This window comes from Callospermophilus lateralis, chromosome 13 (assembly GCF_048772815.1).
Source record: "Callospermophilus lateralis isolate mCalLat2 chromosome 13, mCalLat2.hap1, whole genome shotgun sequence".
Taxonomy (NCBI): Eukaryota; Metazoa; Chordata; class Mammalia; order Rodentia; family Sciuridae; genus Callospermophilus; species Callospermophilus lateralis.
In genome coordinates, this window is record NC_135317.1 from 39,975,181 (window position 1) to 39,990,261 (window position 15,081).

Here is a 15,081-nt window from a genome sequence, read left to right on the forward strand (position 1 = left end):
GAAGGAAACATCATTACACAGGATCCCAATATACATAAATATATTTCATTTTATTTGTTTCAAGCCTTCTTTATACAAGGTGTCCTTTTATCAATTGCACGAAAAGTTTATACAAGATTACTTCGAAGTATTTTTTTTACTTTTGGGTGGTTTCCTTATCTTATTAGGGTTGGGAATCAATTTCTTTATTTTAAGAGGCTGTAATGCTACAGAGACCTGCTGACCTTCAAGTTTTCTCTTGTGTTTTGAGAGGTCTTCAAATGACGTTTCCAAAGTCTCTTTGTCTTGGATTCCCAAAGATTCAGTTTCTAAATTGTCTCCAATATTTTCAATTCTGTCCTGAAGCCATGGCACAATTAAACTGGGCACTCTGGGAATGATAGCTCTTACTTCATCTACAAAGTCAGTGGTGTCTTTTTTGAATCCCAATGCTAACACACATTTTAAGCCAATGACAGGGGCAAGTGTTGCACTGAGGCAGGGAACCTGACAGGCAGGAACAACTCTGCTTACACTTAACTGAATCAAGTGTGAAGTGATGATGGCAGGCTTAACTGACTTACATACCAGAACCAAGAGCAATTCATTCCTTTCCAGAGCTCTGGTGACTTCATTAACACCTATGGCAAGCTGCTTCCTGATCTGCACAGGCGTCCACCCTGACACCTGCTGGTTAGCTTCTGGCCTTTTGTTCTTCAGATCCTCACTAGTATCAACATCTAGGCTGCATCTTTCTACCCTGTGCTTTTTTATAAAAGGCGTTTTTTTCCTTTTTTTCTTGTCCTCGATTTTCAGAAGTCCAATAGATTTAAACTTCTGCTCAATTGTCTGTAAAATGAAGTGCATGTCCTCCCTCTCCAGTGTACTCCAGCAGACAGCATAGGGGTTGTTCAAGGACGTCTTTACAATCAGAGGTCTGGTCTTGCGAATGGATCCTCTGGAAGGTGCTTGAGGGGCTGCAGGCATTTTGAAAATCCTTCATAGAAAAACAATGACAGTAGAACATTCATGTCAGCTAGGAAAGCCTGTCTTGAGACTATCTTGGTTATATTTTCTCTAATTCTTGATAAGCTATAGCAAGTATTAAGTAGATAGGTCCCACCTTTCCCCCATTTTTCCAGGTGACCTTGTCTTTCTTCATATACAGACAATATGGGACTGTTTTACATCACTGCAATTACAGTGAAATCCCATTGTTAATTCATTTATTTAAAAATGTTTCTTTTTGTTCATAATTACCCTTTTCGTAACTATATGGTAGTCTTATAGATTTGTAGCATTTCATACATTACTCTTTAGTTGGGTTTACTTTCATTTACTCTCACAGCATATATTCACTGAGCATCTCTATTGTGCATGTGCTATTATAGGCCCAGGGGCACATGGTGACTGAGACCTGTGTCCTGCACATAGTTCCACATCTGTAAAGGCCCCAGAAGCCTCTGTGATTCATAATTAACCAGCACACAACTAAAACTTAAAACCATATTTTCATTCTGTCCCCTTTTATAAGTTTCCTTCCCACCCTGGCCCCTAGATTTCCTTATATCTTTCCTAAACATATGATACATATGCAGACCTATACTCCTGCCCATGCTTATTACAAGCTGACTACTATGGCTGGCAGTTTCATGAAAACTAGGGAAATGTAGTAAGATTCAAAGATCCCAATCCATTAAGGAGAAATAGAAAGGTTTATTAATTATTAAGGATATGCTATAAACCACAGGTCTAGGGAGCATATCCTGTAATTCTTCCCAGAGGCAACTGTATATTCCTTTCTCTTCCTCAATGTTCTTCCTTCCCTTTCTGGAGCTCAGTGAGAAAGACAGGGACCCACTTGGCAAAACTAAAAGAAGTGAAATCCCTTCCAAATAAAGTTCAACACACAAGACTATCAATAGAGTATACCAGTGTATAAAGTACTTTCTCCCATGTACTATTTGATTATTCTAACATTACTATAATTCCCCAATATGTGGACAAGGAAACAGATTCAGTACCCAAAGTCACAACTACTTTTTTTACTCTTATAATCCTGGCTGCACTTCAAATATAACCTGTGGCTTAAAAAAAAACCTACACGGTTGGTTCTCAAATCAACTGAATTGGAGAGTACTGCCAAGGAATCTAGGCTTGTATTTAAAAAAAAAAAAAAGAAAAAAGTCTGCTGACAAGTGAATCTGATACAGCACCAAAATTAAGAAATCAGGTGTGGGTAAGGTGGTCTTTATATACTGGACAGGCCTGAGAAATGGTCCACTCATTTCTCCTGGTCTCTAGTATTACAAATCACCTTTCCCCAGAAAGCAAAATTCCTGGGAATTTTGACAGAAAACTTTGGTCATGTCTGTATTCCCAATGCTGGAGATATCTGCTGCCTTCTCCCACCTGTCATATCTACTCTCCCAAGCTCAGTAATAAAAGTAGCTCATCTAAATCCAATGAAATGAGGGCTAGCATAAGACATCCAGGTGGAAGTGGTCAGGAATAGGGAAACAAATGAGGAGCAATATAAGTATCATCTAACAGAGGTTTTGCTTAACTATACGACAGTTATTGGGTCCCAGGATCCAAATGGCGCAGAATAAATACTTACAATTAATTACTCTGATAGCAAAATAGGCAGTACCTTCCCTGGTCTGCAGAATCTGGTAGGGGGAGATGAAAAGTAGTTTAGATAAGCAAAATGTAACTAAAAGCAACAAAAACCTTCAGAGAAAGGGTGCAAAACAGGAAGGGTAAAGGTGCCTTCACTGCCTACAGGATCAAGTGCAACTCTAGGGTGAGACACAGGGCCCTTTATACCCTCCACATGCTGGCCCTGCTTTCTACCAGCCGTTCTCTTTACCCCACATCCTGCATATCACCCCCAGGAGGCTACCAGTTTTTCGTCAACATGTCTTTATACACATTCTCTTAGCCTGGAATAACCACTCCCACTCTCAGACCCCAGACCACCTTCATAGTTAAGTATTTGCGGATTCCCTATGATGCACCAAGCAAAAAGAGTCACTGGCCTCTAGGAGCTAGAGTTTACAAGCCCTATGGGCGGAGAATAAAGCAATGTAATGTGGTGCACTCTTTAAGGTCATACTACAGGATGCCAAGGGACACTGAGCAGAGGCCTAACTTAGTTGAGCGGGGGTTAGGAGAGGAAGGCTACTTACAGGAAGTGACTTTTTTTTTAACTACCTCTGATGAATTCCTATCAAAAGGAATATGAAACACAACAGTGTCCCGGGGGAAGAATTAAAGGAAACTAAAAACTTCAGTGTCGCTGGGCAGAGATGCTAAGAAAAGTAGGTAAGGACCCAAGGGTGAAGACTCGCGAACTCCGGGTTTCTGGAGGAGGACGCCGGTTAGGGCAGCATTCCTGGCCCAGGGTTAACCCCTCCCTACAGTCCGCGGTCCAGCGGCGGCGCAAGAGGCATCCGGAAGCCGCGGGGACCTTGCATGCTCCCAGACTTTCGGCTCCGGTAGAGCCCTGGGCCCGCTCCCACCCGGAAGGGTACCTTCTTCCGGCGTCTGCCTGCTCCTCCGACTAACCACCGCGACTCCACACCACCAGCCAGCCACAGCGCCGGCCCCACTACGCCTGCGCCGCGCGTGCGCAGTGTCCTTGCCTTCCCCGCCCCGCCTTCCGGGAACAGTGAATGGCGCGAAATAGCTTGGAGCTCTTCAAGTTTCGTTACTTTGCGTTTGGTCGCTCCCAACAGGTCGCGAGGAAACGTCAAAATAAGGCTCCATCGTTTAAAACAAACACACACACAAAAGTCTTGAATATAAGATCCGGGGTTTAGGTTCTGCAGCGCTCTAAGCTGCAGTGCGCAGAAGCAACATCTGTCTCGCGAGACCGCGAGTGTTGCCACGGTAACTGCCACTCACCGTCTTGTCTGACACCTTTGGGGATCAGGGTATCGCCAATAGTCCCCAGGACTGGTTCTCCTAGGGCACCCTTCCCTTCTAGCCCAACTTCAACTTCCAGCATATTGGAGCCTTCTTGCTCTAGGGACGCAAAATGTCAGCCCCTGTCCCATTCCCCACTGTCTATCGAATCCCTGCAGATTGCCCAGCACTATGAAAATCCTAAGTGGGGAGTTAGAGAGTTGGGGAAAACACGAGCTTATAGGCAATAATGTAGGGACTCTTGAATCCCCCGAAAGTCAAGGGGAATTAGGCCTCTTTTGAGTTCAACAGCAGTCCGCAACATTCCATCACGGGTCTTCTGTGGCTGTTCCAACCAATGGAGACTAGGTTATGAATGGAGTCGCTGGGAAGTCGTGGACAATTGGTTATTGAACTGAGTAACATGTTAGAGGCCAGGAAATCTGGATTTGCTGATCTATTCTGGGCAACGAAGTAGTCGGTAGGTTGCTTTTGACGACAATGCCTCCTCTCTCACATTCCCTTTTTTTTTTCTTTTTAAATATATTTTTAAATTGTAGATGGACACAATACTTTCATTTTATTTGTTTATTTTTATGTGGTGCCAGGGATCGAACCCAGTGCCTCATGCATGCTAGGCAAGCGCTCTACCACTGAGCCACAATCCCGGCCCTCGTTTTTCTTTTCCCGTCTAATTTGGGTCCACTTTCCTTTTCCAGATTATTCTCCTTTTCTCAGCCTGTTCACTTCTCGTTTTCTTCCTCATTTTTGGATCTAGCTTCTATATTTTCATTACTTCTGCAGTACTTAACGAGGTAAAACAGAGAAATGTTACTTTTGGTCAAGATTAATGCATGTCAGGCATGGCAGCGCCGGCCTGTAATCCCATTGACTCAGGAGGCTGAAGCAGGAGGATCGCAAATTGGAAGTCAATCTTAGCATCTTAGCGAGGCCCTACACAATTTAGCTGATACCCAGTCTCAAAATAAAGGGGTCAGGGCTGGCTTTGTAGCTCAGTGGTAGAGCACTTGCTTAGGTTCAATTCTCAGCATGGCATATAAATAAATAAATAAAAGGTTCATCATCAACCAAAAAAAAGAAAAGAAAGAAAAATTAAGCATTAAAAAGAAAAGCGGGGGTGGGGTGGGGGGAGGGGCGCTGGAATGTGGCTCAGTGGTAAAGTGCCCCTGGATTGAGCCCCTAGAACAAAACAAAAGTGTTTATTTATTTATTTTTATTATTATTGCTTTTTTTTTTTTTTTTTTTTTTTGCAAATTACACACAGTAAAGGCTGATGTGATTATTTATCATAATTACAAAGAACAAGGTTACAGTGAGTTTGAGTGTATTGATAGGCTTTTGTTTCATAAAATGAATCAGTAGTTTATGATGGTAAACTGTAAACACAATGAAATTCTAAAGACAACTAGAGCACACAGGTCTAATTGAAATACTAGAGTGATGGAAGGAACCTTGTAAACAGTTTTAAATCCCTAAGATTCCAGGTTTATACTTTGAATATCATCTGAGCTTCCATTTGCTCCATTGGAAATTATCAGCCATTGCATTACATGGCTCTGGAGCTAGGCTGACTAGGTTGAAATGCTAACTTCATCACTAGCATATGACCCTAGGCAAATTAATCTTCTCCATGAAGTGATAAAAATAGTACCTATTGTGAAGATTAGAGGAGTTGATCTCTGTAAAATGATTAGCAATGTGCCTGGCACATAGTATGTGCTTGGTAAACTGAACAGTGACAACCTTGTCAAAATTAAATTTATAAAAAATAAATGTAGCCTCTGTGTGTTTAGTGCTTGTGTTTTAAGACTAGCAATCCAACTTCCACAAGAATTTTGTTAAAATGCACAACTATATTTCAAAGATTAATTTCTCTCCCATTTGTGTAGCACAAACATTACAACAAAAAAGTAAAAACAAACAAAAAACCAAAAAACTTTCATGACGAAATCACCTCAAACATTTTCCTTTCACTATTCCTAATTTATTTCACATAAATGCATGCTAAAAATAATAATATAAATTTTGTGTACTCGTTTCTTTTCCACATTCTCTTTCTCAAACATAGGCTTACAGGGACCACTTTAACATTTACGTGTTTGGTATTCCATGATCAGTTTTACTTTTTTAAGAACAGCTGTTATTTTACCTTATAAACTATCAGTTGAGTCTTTTAATCACTTATGAAAACATTGAGTAGTTTATAAAAAAAACCTTTCTTTTTATATTAATTCTAGAATTAGATTATTGTCAGACTTACATAATTGCCATGATATAACAGTGGTTTAATTCTGGGTGTTAAGTTGGGTCATTATTTAAAATCATTTGAATCCCAGCAAGAAAATGTCAGTAGAAGAATGTAACAGAATAAGCCACCAGATTTTTCTTTTTCTTCATGGCATTCTGGCCTTTGCTCTGTGCTGGTTATTGTTACAACACTTACATATATAATCACTAGTCATTTTCAATCAGTTGCTATGAATAGTCAAGGATGAGCTGCAAAATCAGAGAACAGACTTGGAGTCTGAGCCATTGGGAGCCCTGCTAGTTAGGACTATGTGACATGCTAAAGCACATCTGCATCCATGGAGGCAATGTGAATAGGAGGAGTTTCAAGCACTCCAGCAATTCTAGACAAAAGCATGGCAGCCCATCCATAGATAAAACTGGTAGGGAGAAAAAAAGTCTGTTGGATTCAGGCCATTTATTATCCTTACAGGATAGCAAACCCATGATCAACATGATGTCAGCTCCCAGCACTCCTAATATTATGGGACAACATCCCTAATCGCAGAGGTCAGATAACAGGTGTTATAAATGGTGAATGGCTCTGCACTGAGGAATTAACTCTAAATTTCAGCAAGTTGGAGTAGGTTCAGAGGGAAGTTATAAGGAAATAGAGAGATTTAGTCTCAACTAAAACCAGGGAAATAGATGGGAAACACCCTTGGATGGTGTCATAATATAGAGAATCCTTGCTCCAGGAGAAATAACAAGGCACTTCAGTGAGCACCCAGCCCATGCAGGTGTGGCAGTGTTGAGATGTTCAAGCTGTCTTGGACCTTGGAAGAGCTTATTTATTAAAAAAGAGCAATTTGCAGGGACAGGGTGGTACTAGGGATCCAGGAACAATTTGACACGGAAGTACATCCCCAGCTTTTTAAATTTTTTATTTTGATCAGGTTATTTAGGCCCTCGATACTGGGACTGACCTTGACCTCCTAAGATTCAAAAAAAAAAAAAAAATAGAAATTTGAAAGATCATTGAAATCATATAGTCTCAAGGCTAGTCTGGAATGTTGTTCTCTCTCTCTCTCTCTTTTTTTTTTTTCCAAGCAACTTTATTTTTAAAGCGAAGTCTTAGGTCCACAACAATTTTCTTTTTCTTTCTTTCCTTCCTTCCTTCCTTCCTTCCTTCCTTCCTTCCTTCCTTCCTTCCTTCTTTCTTTCTTTCTTCCTCCCTTTCTTTCTTTCTCTTTCTTTCTTTCTTCTTTCTTTTTGAAAGAAGAGGCATACTGTGATGTGATGCTGAACTTTACATTTTCAATAGATTCTAAAGAAACAGCATCAATGCTGGAAATAAATTTTGCCCATAATATAAAAGTGGCTACAATTAACTATTTAAAATGTCATAGAAATGTACAAATGAGTCCAAAAATTTAGAATTAAAATATAGACATTTATATGAATTAGATTAGCACAGAATTTTTTTTTTTTTTTGGTTGTTGTTGTTGTTTAATCATTGCTGTTTGTTTTTGTTTTGAGATGGGGTTTTGCTGTTTTCCAGGCTTCAAATCCCTGGTCTCTAGCAGTCCTCCTGTCTCAGCCTCCCTGAGTTGCTGTTACCACAGACATACATCATTGCACCTGACTTTTTTCTCTTTTCTTTTTCTCGACTCTTTTATTCCTTTTCTTTTTTGGCAGAATTCTTCCTGAAGCAGTTAAGCAGAACTGGTTGGGAAGCACTTTTAAATAGAAATGTGTATGTATGTGTATTATTATCCAGTGATAGAAACCAATCTCTCCCTCTCCCCCTCCCCCTCCCTCCCTCCCTCTCTCTCCTGTCGAATATATAGATCCTGGAAAACTGGGTCAGGTGGAACAGGTGTGCAGTCCTTAACCTTTGCGATAATTAAGAGGAAGTTAGGATGTTACATCAACTCAGAGAAAATGGGCGATCCACCGGCAGAGAGGAACTCTCTGAGTGCCCTTCTCTCCTCCTGGCCAGCGCAGAGAAGCCGACAGCAAAGCGGCACTGTCTTCGGGTTCCTGGGACTTTGCTGCTCACTGCCCCGCCCCGCCCTCTCAACACCTGACCCCGGGGAACCGCCCGGGCTCGGAGCGCGGCCAATGGGAGCCGTGGGCGGAGGACAGCTGCCCTTTAAGGAGTGGCCCAGCCTTCCCCAGGCACCCAGCGCCCGGAGAGCAGCAGCATCCCTGCCTTTGTCACTATGTCCCTGCAGGTAACACAGGGCATAGGGAGGCCGAGTTGGGTGGGGGTGGGGGATGCTCTGAGAGGGAAGCACTCAAATGGGGCGTGAGATAGGCATGCATGCCACCCTCACCTGGGAGCGCTGGACAGCGACCCTGTGGTCACTCCCACACCTGCCCCAGCGCCCTCTTATTGCAGAATAGACTGCACCTTCCCACCTGTGGAGGACAGGCCATGCTCCCCGTGGCAACCCTGTGGGGCCCAGACACTGGTGAAACCACCCTGAGCGGAAAAGTAGGCACAGGCCTCTGGGACCCTGAGCGGGCCCTCCTCCAGCCACTCTTCAGGAGGGAGGCGACATCCACGGAGGGAGACCTTCGTGTTGGGACCTACTTGGGTTCTCATAGGCAAGTGTCTCTCTTAGCAGCAGAGTTCTGTGAGGCTCTAACTTTAAAATACTGTTTTATTGATATGTCAGAAGTAGAAAAACTTAGGGAAAGGGAACAAATAGAATAAATAAGCGTCATCAGGCTCTCCTTCACCGGGGCAATAACCACTGCTAAACGTGACAGGTGACTCCTTTGTAGTCTTCCGAGTGCGTGTGTGCAATATGATTATAGGTGCACAGATATGTGCATACAGTGCACACACTTATGTTATTGTGTATATGCAGTTTTGTTTCTGTACCTAGTACTACGAGCATTTTCTTATCATTAAAATCCTTCTAAAGTGACATTGTTTATATGCATAAAATTTCATAGAATAAACATAACTAATTTCTTTAACCATTTCTTCAGGCAAGATGTTCTGGGTGGGTTAAGGACACCATGCAGAGTCATGGAGGTTCATACCCATGCCCTGTCACCCACTTTGTACTTGATACAGTTAATCTCTGTGCCTCAGCCTTCTCATTTAGAAATGGAGGACAAATAACTGATAAATGAGCAACAGGTACAGCATTTAACAGTGCCTGGTGGAGGGTAAATATGCAATAAGAATAAGCTCATTAGATAACTTAATTCATACTGAACTTTTCCCCAAATAATCAAAACTTCCTTCAAATCAAAAGATCTAAATGGTTGTTATTTAGCTTAGTAATATGGTTTTTCACTATTGTTGTTAACTGGTTTTTTTATTTCTATTTTTTCTCTGTTGCTTTAAAAATATTTTCAGTAAGGATTTAAAGGTTCGGAATCATCACAGAAGAGCAACGGGCTAAGAAATATTAATAGCACCTACCATAATGTTATCTACTAACAATTCACTTGAGTACTCAGAGTATTGGAGAAAATACCATTTTAAAAAGACAGCAGGGACACTGAGTACAAGGTACACTGAAATCATACTATTTTTATAATTTTTACCTGAATCTAAAATAATTTCAAAAAAGGTTTCAAATACTAATAAAAATTAAAATTAAAAGACCAACAACTAGCTGATATATTTAAACCTTCATGACCTAACTGGCATTATGGCAGACATTGTACTGGTACTTGTGTTGCTCCAAGATGCTAACAGTGACTCACTTAGTAAAAATGAGAAGAAGGGCGCAAGCATAGGAGCCCTAATCTTCTATGTTTTATGCTAGAATAAACAGAACTGGCTGATAATCCTGGAAGCAACAAGATAAATGGAATTCCTAACTCAGCTATGATCCCCCAGTTTTATCTTTAAATTGCAATGTGTGTACTCCCTCAGCAAAGCTTTAGGAGGACTGAAGTCATCTTAACTGGACATATTTCATTCCTACATGGTGAAGCTAAAAATAGCAAACTGTCCCTTCAAGGAGGTACATCTTTTCAAGTCTAAGGGGATTTGTGATTTTATTTTCAGCAACTAACTAACTCTTCTTCCCCACATGTATGTGTGATTAAGATCTGTGAAATTACTTTGTGAGGAGTTCTTATCTACCTGATTCAGTTCCTCATGGGAATGAATGGTTCAAAAAGGTTTTATCAAGGTCAAGTGTGAGATGCCCACGTGCTTTGGCTGCAGAAAGCGAAGTTGCATTAAATGTGAGTTATCCTTCAAGGCTGCCTTCAGCTAGGGTGAAATGTGAAAAGAAATGTAAATGGGCTGGACTCCGTGGTACAGCCCATAATCCAGTGACTTGGGAAACTAAGGCAGGATTCTGCAAGTTTGAGGCCAGCTTGGGCAACTTAGTGAGACTGTGTATTTTTTTAAAGGGATTAAAGCTGTGTCTCACCTTTATAACTTTGTGATCTTCCTAATATCCAGTCACTCATTAATTCATCCAACAAGGATGTATGGACTGGACTCAGACCTGCCTTTGTCACCTGCTGGCAGTGTGTAAAACTCAGCTGTGGCCACCAAGGTGTGTGTTTATGCCTGCACTCCATTATGTATATGTGACGGAACAAACCAAAGCAACTCCACCCGGCCATTGTGCTGAGCACTGGTAAATTCTGTCCATGCTTTGTCATCCTCGTCCACTCAGCTACCACTAACTACCTTCCCCCAGCTCATCCCTCTGGGAAGGCTTCTAGACGGCCATCCCCTCTGGGCTGCCACTCCCTCCTCCAGTCTCAGAGCAGCCTGCTTCTCCTTTATAGCAAGTCTCACAAGGTCACTGTTGCCATGCATGTCTCCCTCTGGATTCTGAGCTCCTTCAAGCAGACTGCCCTGCTCGTCCCTGCCTGCCTAGCACAGGCCAGGCCCGGCCTAGGTGTTCAGTGCACTGTTGATTAGCACGGAACCTGTGATGAGCTCTGGGAGGGAAGAGTCCACAGAATCGAATCAAGAATATTTACATTCCTGATTGGATTTAGTCCTCACACCTTCCTGCTGAGACTCTTATAAAAGTTGGGTTTCCCTTATCTGAACTGCTTTGGACCAAAAGCATTTCAGATTTTGGAATATTTGAATAAACAGAATGAGATATCTTGGGGATGGGATTCAAGTCTAAACATGAAACTCATGTATGTTTTATATGTGAATGCCGTACGCACACAGCCTGGAGGTCATTTTATGTTTTTTTAGTGTACCTGTGTTTGAATGTGCTCATGGTAGTAAGTGTGAAACTTTCTATCAGCACTCCAAAAGTTCTAAACTGGAAGCTTTTCAGGTTTCATATTTTCAGATTATGGATGTCCACCCTGTAGTACCTTTTTTTTTTTTTTTCTCTGAAGCTGTACCTCAGAGGAGCTTGGTGTCTTTCAGAGCCCCACAGTAGTGTGCCTCAAAGGTAGAATAGAAATCTTGAGTATGCCATGCAAGTCCAGTATTATTTCCACTGCTGCTTACTGTGGTTGGGGAGGGAGAGGCATCATGGTGGAAGGGACAATGGAATAGCATGCTAAAGTAGGAACACATCAAATAGAGGTGCCGGGGAAGGCAGGCTGCATACAGAGGAATTCTGGGCAGTGTTCCCTACCTGGGGAGGGAGGAGGGACAGATGGGGACTGCTGTAATGGCATGGGACAGCATGTCAGGGTCAGCATGGAAGGGGTCCAAGATGTTCACTAGATCTTTTTGTGGTTCTGTAGCCCCCAGAATATGAAGAATAAGTTCTCAGAAACTATTTCATGCAAGGCAGGGGGCTTGCATGATTTTTTTAGAAACCTTAGAATATTAATCAAGGGTTGGCTGGCCAAAAGGAATTGAGCTGGTGTCACTGGAGAATAGCATGAATATTCATAGCACAGAACCTCTGAGATGCTGATACACCTGAAGAGAGGCATCGCTGTCCCCTCAGTCACCTGGCCTGGCTTGTCCTTTGGAGCCCTGATCACTCATGCAGCAATTGTTTTGTTTTCCTTGTACACGCACTACATGCATGTTATGAAAAATTTGGAGAGTACAGAAGTTTTAAAAACCCAGAAAACCTACCAATAGTCAGAGGCAATTACTGCTTACCTATTTTAGTATATTTATTTCTAGTCTTATTTTTTCTACATAACTTTCAAAGCTGAGTATATTGAAACAATTTTGTGTTCTTTGTTTAATGATAAGCTAAAAGTGTATTCCATGTCCTCATAATTGTGCTTTTATCAAGAGATTCTTTTTATACCCACTCCTCCAAAGAACCATTTAATGCAACTAATAATAGCTGACCCTTATTGAATAATCAACATCTGCTAGGCATTCTCTTAAGTACTTTACATGTGTTAACTTATTTAAGTTCTCCTAACAACTTTGTTGTTATTTTCTTATATTCCAGATGAAGAAACAGACATAGTAACTTGCCCAAGGTAACCCAGCTCTTTAGTAATAACAGTGAAAATCAACTCAAAGCCTGTGTCCTTAACCATGATGTTATGTGAACAGCAACTGAGTTTTCTTGAAGGGCAAGGCAACTTTCTCACATGCACACATCCTTCTCAATCTCCTACAGAAATCTATTAGGAAGAAGGGCCATGTTCAAGGTTATTTAGCCTGAAGACCCTGGTCTCCAATTTATAATGACTCATGTTCATCATAAAACAATTCTGGCTGTGCTACTGTCCTGTCTTTGGGGCTGGCTTTACCTAGCAACACTGCTGAGCTCATAGACTTCTGAACTTACAGTGGGGCTTTCTCTTCACTTTCTCTCCCAGGCCTTTGAACCAAAAGGGAACACTAACATCTGAGGAAAAATATAAGGTGGATGGGGGTGGGGCTGGGGCACCATGTTCACCTTCCCTAATTTGATACCCAGGCTACTGACGATTCCTGCTTACCCCCAACTTAAAGCAAATGCCACAAGGTAGATACAGTTTATTAAAAAGAATAAGATATTCTAATAAGAAAAATAATCAGCTAAGAGGTCAAAAGGGGAAAGAGATGAAGTGTCCAGGAGTGCTCAGACTCCAGGGCAGGTAGAGCCGGACTTCCTCCCTGAATGGAAGCTACCAAGAGAGGAGCTGCTGTCCTGGTCTAAGAGTTGAAGGCCTTGGGAGGTAGGAAGTGCTGTATTTAGGATCTGGAATGGCCCTCTGAGGGGGACTAATCCTATGGTATCCTATACTATACCTATACATGACACTATTGGGAGATGGCAAAAATTTTTTAAAAAGAGGAAGAGGCTAGTGGGAGGGCTCCAAGTCATTAGGGGCATGATCTTAACGTGGACTGTGGGCCTTCCCCCTTCCTCCTTCCTCTCTTTTGTTCCCAGCCATGAGTAAAGTGGTCTTGATTCACCACAAACTGCTGCCATGATATGCTCCACAGGCCCAAAGCCATGGAGCCAGTCACTTGTGGGGTTAATAGAACTGTGGACCAAAATAACCTTTTCTCTTTATAATTTGACTTCTTTCCAGTGTGTGTTCTAGTGACAGGAAACTGACTTACACAGAGAGACTAGGTTTTTCGAAGAGAATTCAGTATGGTGCAGACAGTGTTTCCCACTCAAGTGTATTTGTGTGCTCAGTTTGCTGACAGCTTTATGTTGCGAAACAACTTCTCTTTTCTGGACATTAGTTCATATTAAGTCTTTTAATCTGGGGTTTCTGTATTGAAACTATGAGAAATCCAACTAAATCAATGATATTGACTGCCCTCAGAACCAAGTTAATGCACTAGATAGGTATAAAGCCCCTGTCACTGAAGAGTGTGGACACTGTGAGAGGAATGTCCTGGACATAGGCGAGGACGGTGGTGTTCATAAGATGATCCAGAAAGCTGCACTGACTGTGGTGCCCTTTAAAATACATAAATTGATCCTTTCCAATGCCATGAATCTTATTTAGTTATCCATATTTTGTCTTTGTATCAGGTAAAGTGTCCATGATTCCCAATAAATTAGGATAATTCTGGTGGAACCTGAGCAGCAATAGCTCATTTCTATTTGACCCCCTCCCTCTCTTCTCCTCTCCCATCCCTTGGTGGTCAACACCCCCAAAGTGCAATGGGTCTTCCTAACATTAGCCCATGCACTGTGTGCCTTTTTCTTTGCTTTGTTTTTGTGTTATTTTATTTGGCTCTAGGCAGATTTTGACAGGGCCACAGAAGATGTGAAGAAGCTGAAAACAAGACCGAAGGATGAGGAACTGAAGGAAATCTACGGCCTTTATAAGCAAGCTGTCATTGGAGACATTGATATTGGTATTATATTATCCTTTTAAAAAATAAGGGCGTACTTGGTGTTTGTGAAAGTGTGCAGTAAGAAGTCAACTTGACAGTCTCTCTTTCCTTCTTTTGGCAGCATGTCCAGCACTGTTGGATGTCAAAGGCAGGGCGAAGTGGGAAGCATGGAGCTTCCAAAAAGGTTTTAATTCTTCAACAAATTTCAAGTCAGCCTTTGTACTTCTTACTCTCCCACTATACCAATCAGGGAGGTGACGTGATCTGTTTGTGTCTTTCTAGGATTGTCCAAGGAGGATGCCATGAGTGCATATATTTCTAAAGCCAAAGAGCTGATTGAAAAATATGGAATTTAGAGTGCAATAGATGAGAATGTGCTCCTTCTGAAGTCTTCATAATGGTATCTTGATCTTACATTTAGTGGGAAATGCACTGTTAATACTGGACCACAGATGTTTTTGTTATGAGCAGGATTTGTAATACTTAGGAGTATGATGAAAATGCACAGCTAACTAAATTTCACTGGCTTAAACCAGATGACTTAAAGGTTCTTTTAAAAAATCATTGCTCTGGCAGTATGTATACAAAACCTTTTTTTTTTTTTTCTGGTGGTATTGGTTCAAACCCAGGATTCAGGCATGCTAGGCAAGCACTCTACCACTGAGCTACAGTCCTACCTGTATACCAAAATTTTGATTATTTGCTCTTTTTAAAATTTA

The 15,081-nt window shown here is 41.6% G+C and overlaps 2 protein-coding genes across 4 annotated transcripts; one reads left to right on the forward strand and one right to left on the reverse strand.

The window, feature by feature from the left end:
- Positions 1-31: 31 nt before the first annotated feature.
- Rpp38 (ribonuclease P/MRP subunit p38) lies at positions 32-3,599 on the reverse strand. Of its 2 annotated transcripts, none has more exons than XM_076873075.1 (3): positions 3,516-3,599; positions 2,600-2,651; positions 32-976 (listed from the first exon to the last, which is right to left on the reverse strand). In XM_076873075.1, exon 3 carries the CDS (start codon positions 964-966, stop codon positions 118-120), a length of 849 nt encoding a protein of 282 aa, XP_076729190.1. In that variant the 5' UTR covers positions 967-976; positions 2,600-2,651; positions 3,516-3,599; the 3' UTR covers positions 32-117. The 2 variants fall into 2 exon arrangements, with proteins under 2 accessions (XP_076729190.1, XP_076729191.1); XM_076873076.1 differs by lacking the exon at positions 3,516-3,599 and adding an exon at positions 3,171-3,493.
- Positions 3,600-8,360: 4,761 nt separating this feature from the next.
- On the forward strand, positions 8,361-14,718 carry Acbd7 (acyl-CoA binding domain containing 7). 2 transcript variants are annotated; one of them, XM_076832086.1, is made up of 4 exons: positions 8,361-8,372; positions 14,266-14,383; positions 14,484-14,546; positions 14,645-14,718. In XM_076832086.1, the coding sequence occupies exons 1-4, from the start codon at positions 8,361-8,363 to the stop codon at positions 14,716-14,718; spliced, it is 267 nt and encodes an 88-aa protein (XP_076688201.1). The 2 variants fall into 2 exon arrangements, with proteins under 2 accessions (XP_076688201.1, XP_076688202.1); XM_076832087.1 differs by lacking the exon at positions 8,361-8,372 and adding an exon at positions 13,457-13,465.
- The last annotated feature ends 363 nt before the right edge of the window (positions 14,719-15,081 follow it).

What these genes read in the sequence shown, in the direction of transcription:
- Rpp38 (XM_076873075.1), bottom strand. Translation starts at nt 966, where the DNA reads ATGCCTGCAGCCCCTCAAGCACCTTCCAGAGGATCCATTCGCAAGACC.
- Acbd7 (XM_076832086.1), top strand. An exon ending in CATTGGAGACATTGATATTG is followed by an intron (nt 14,384 to 14,483) that starts GTATTATATTAT and finishes TTCTTTTGGCAG; the next exon opens with CATGTCCAGCACTGTTGGAT. An exon ending in AGCATGGAGCTTCCAAAAAG is followed by an intron (nt 14,547 to 14,644) that starts GTTTTAATTCTT and finishes GTGTCTTTCTAG; the next exon opens with GATTGTCCAAGGAGGATGCC.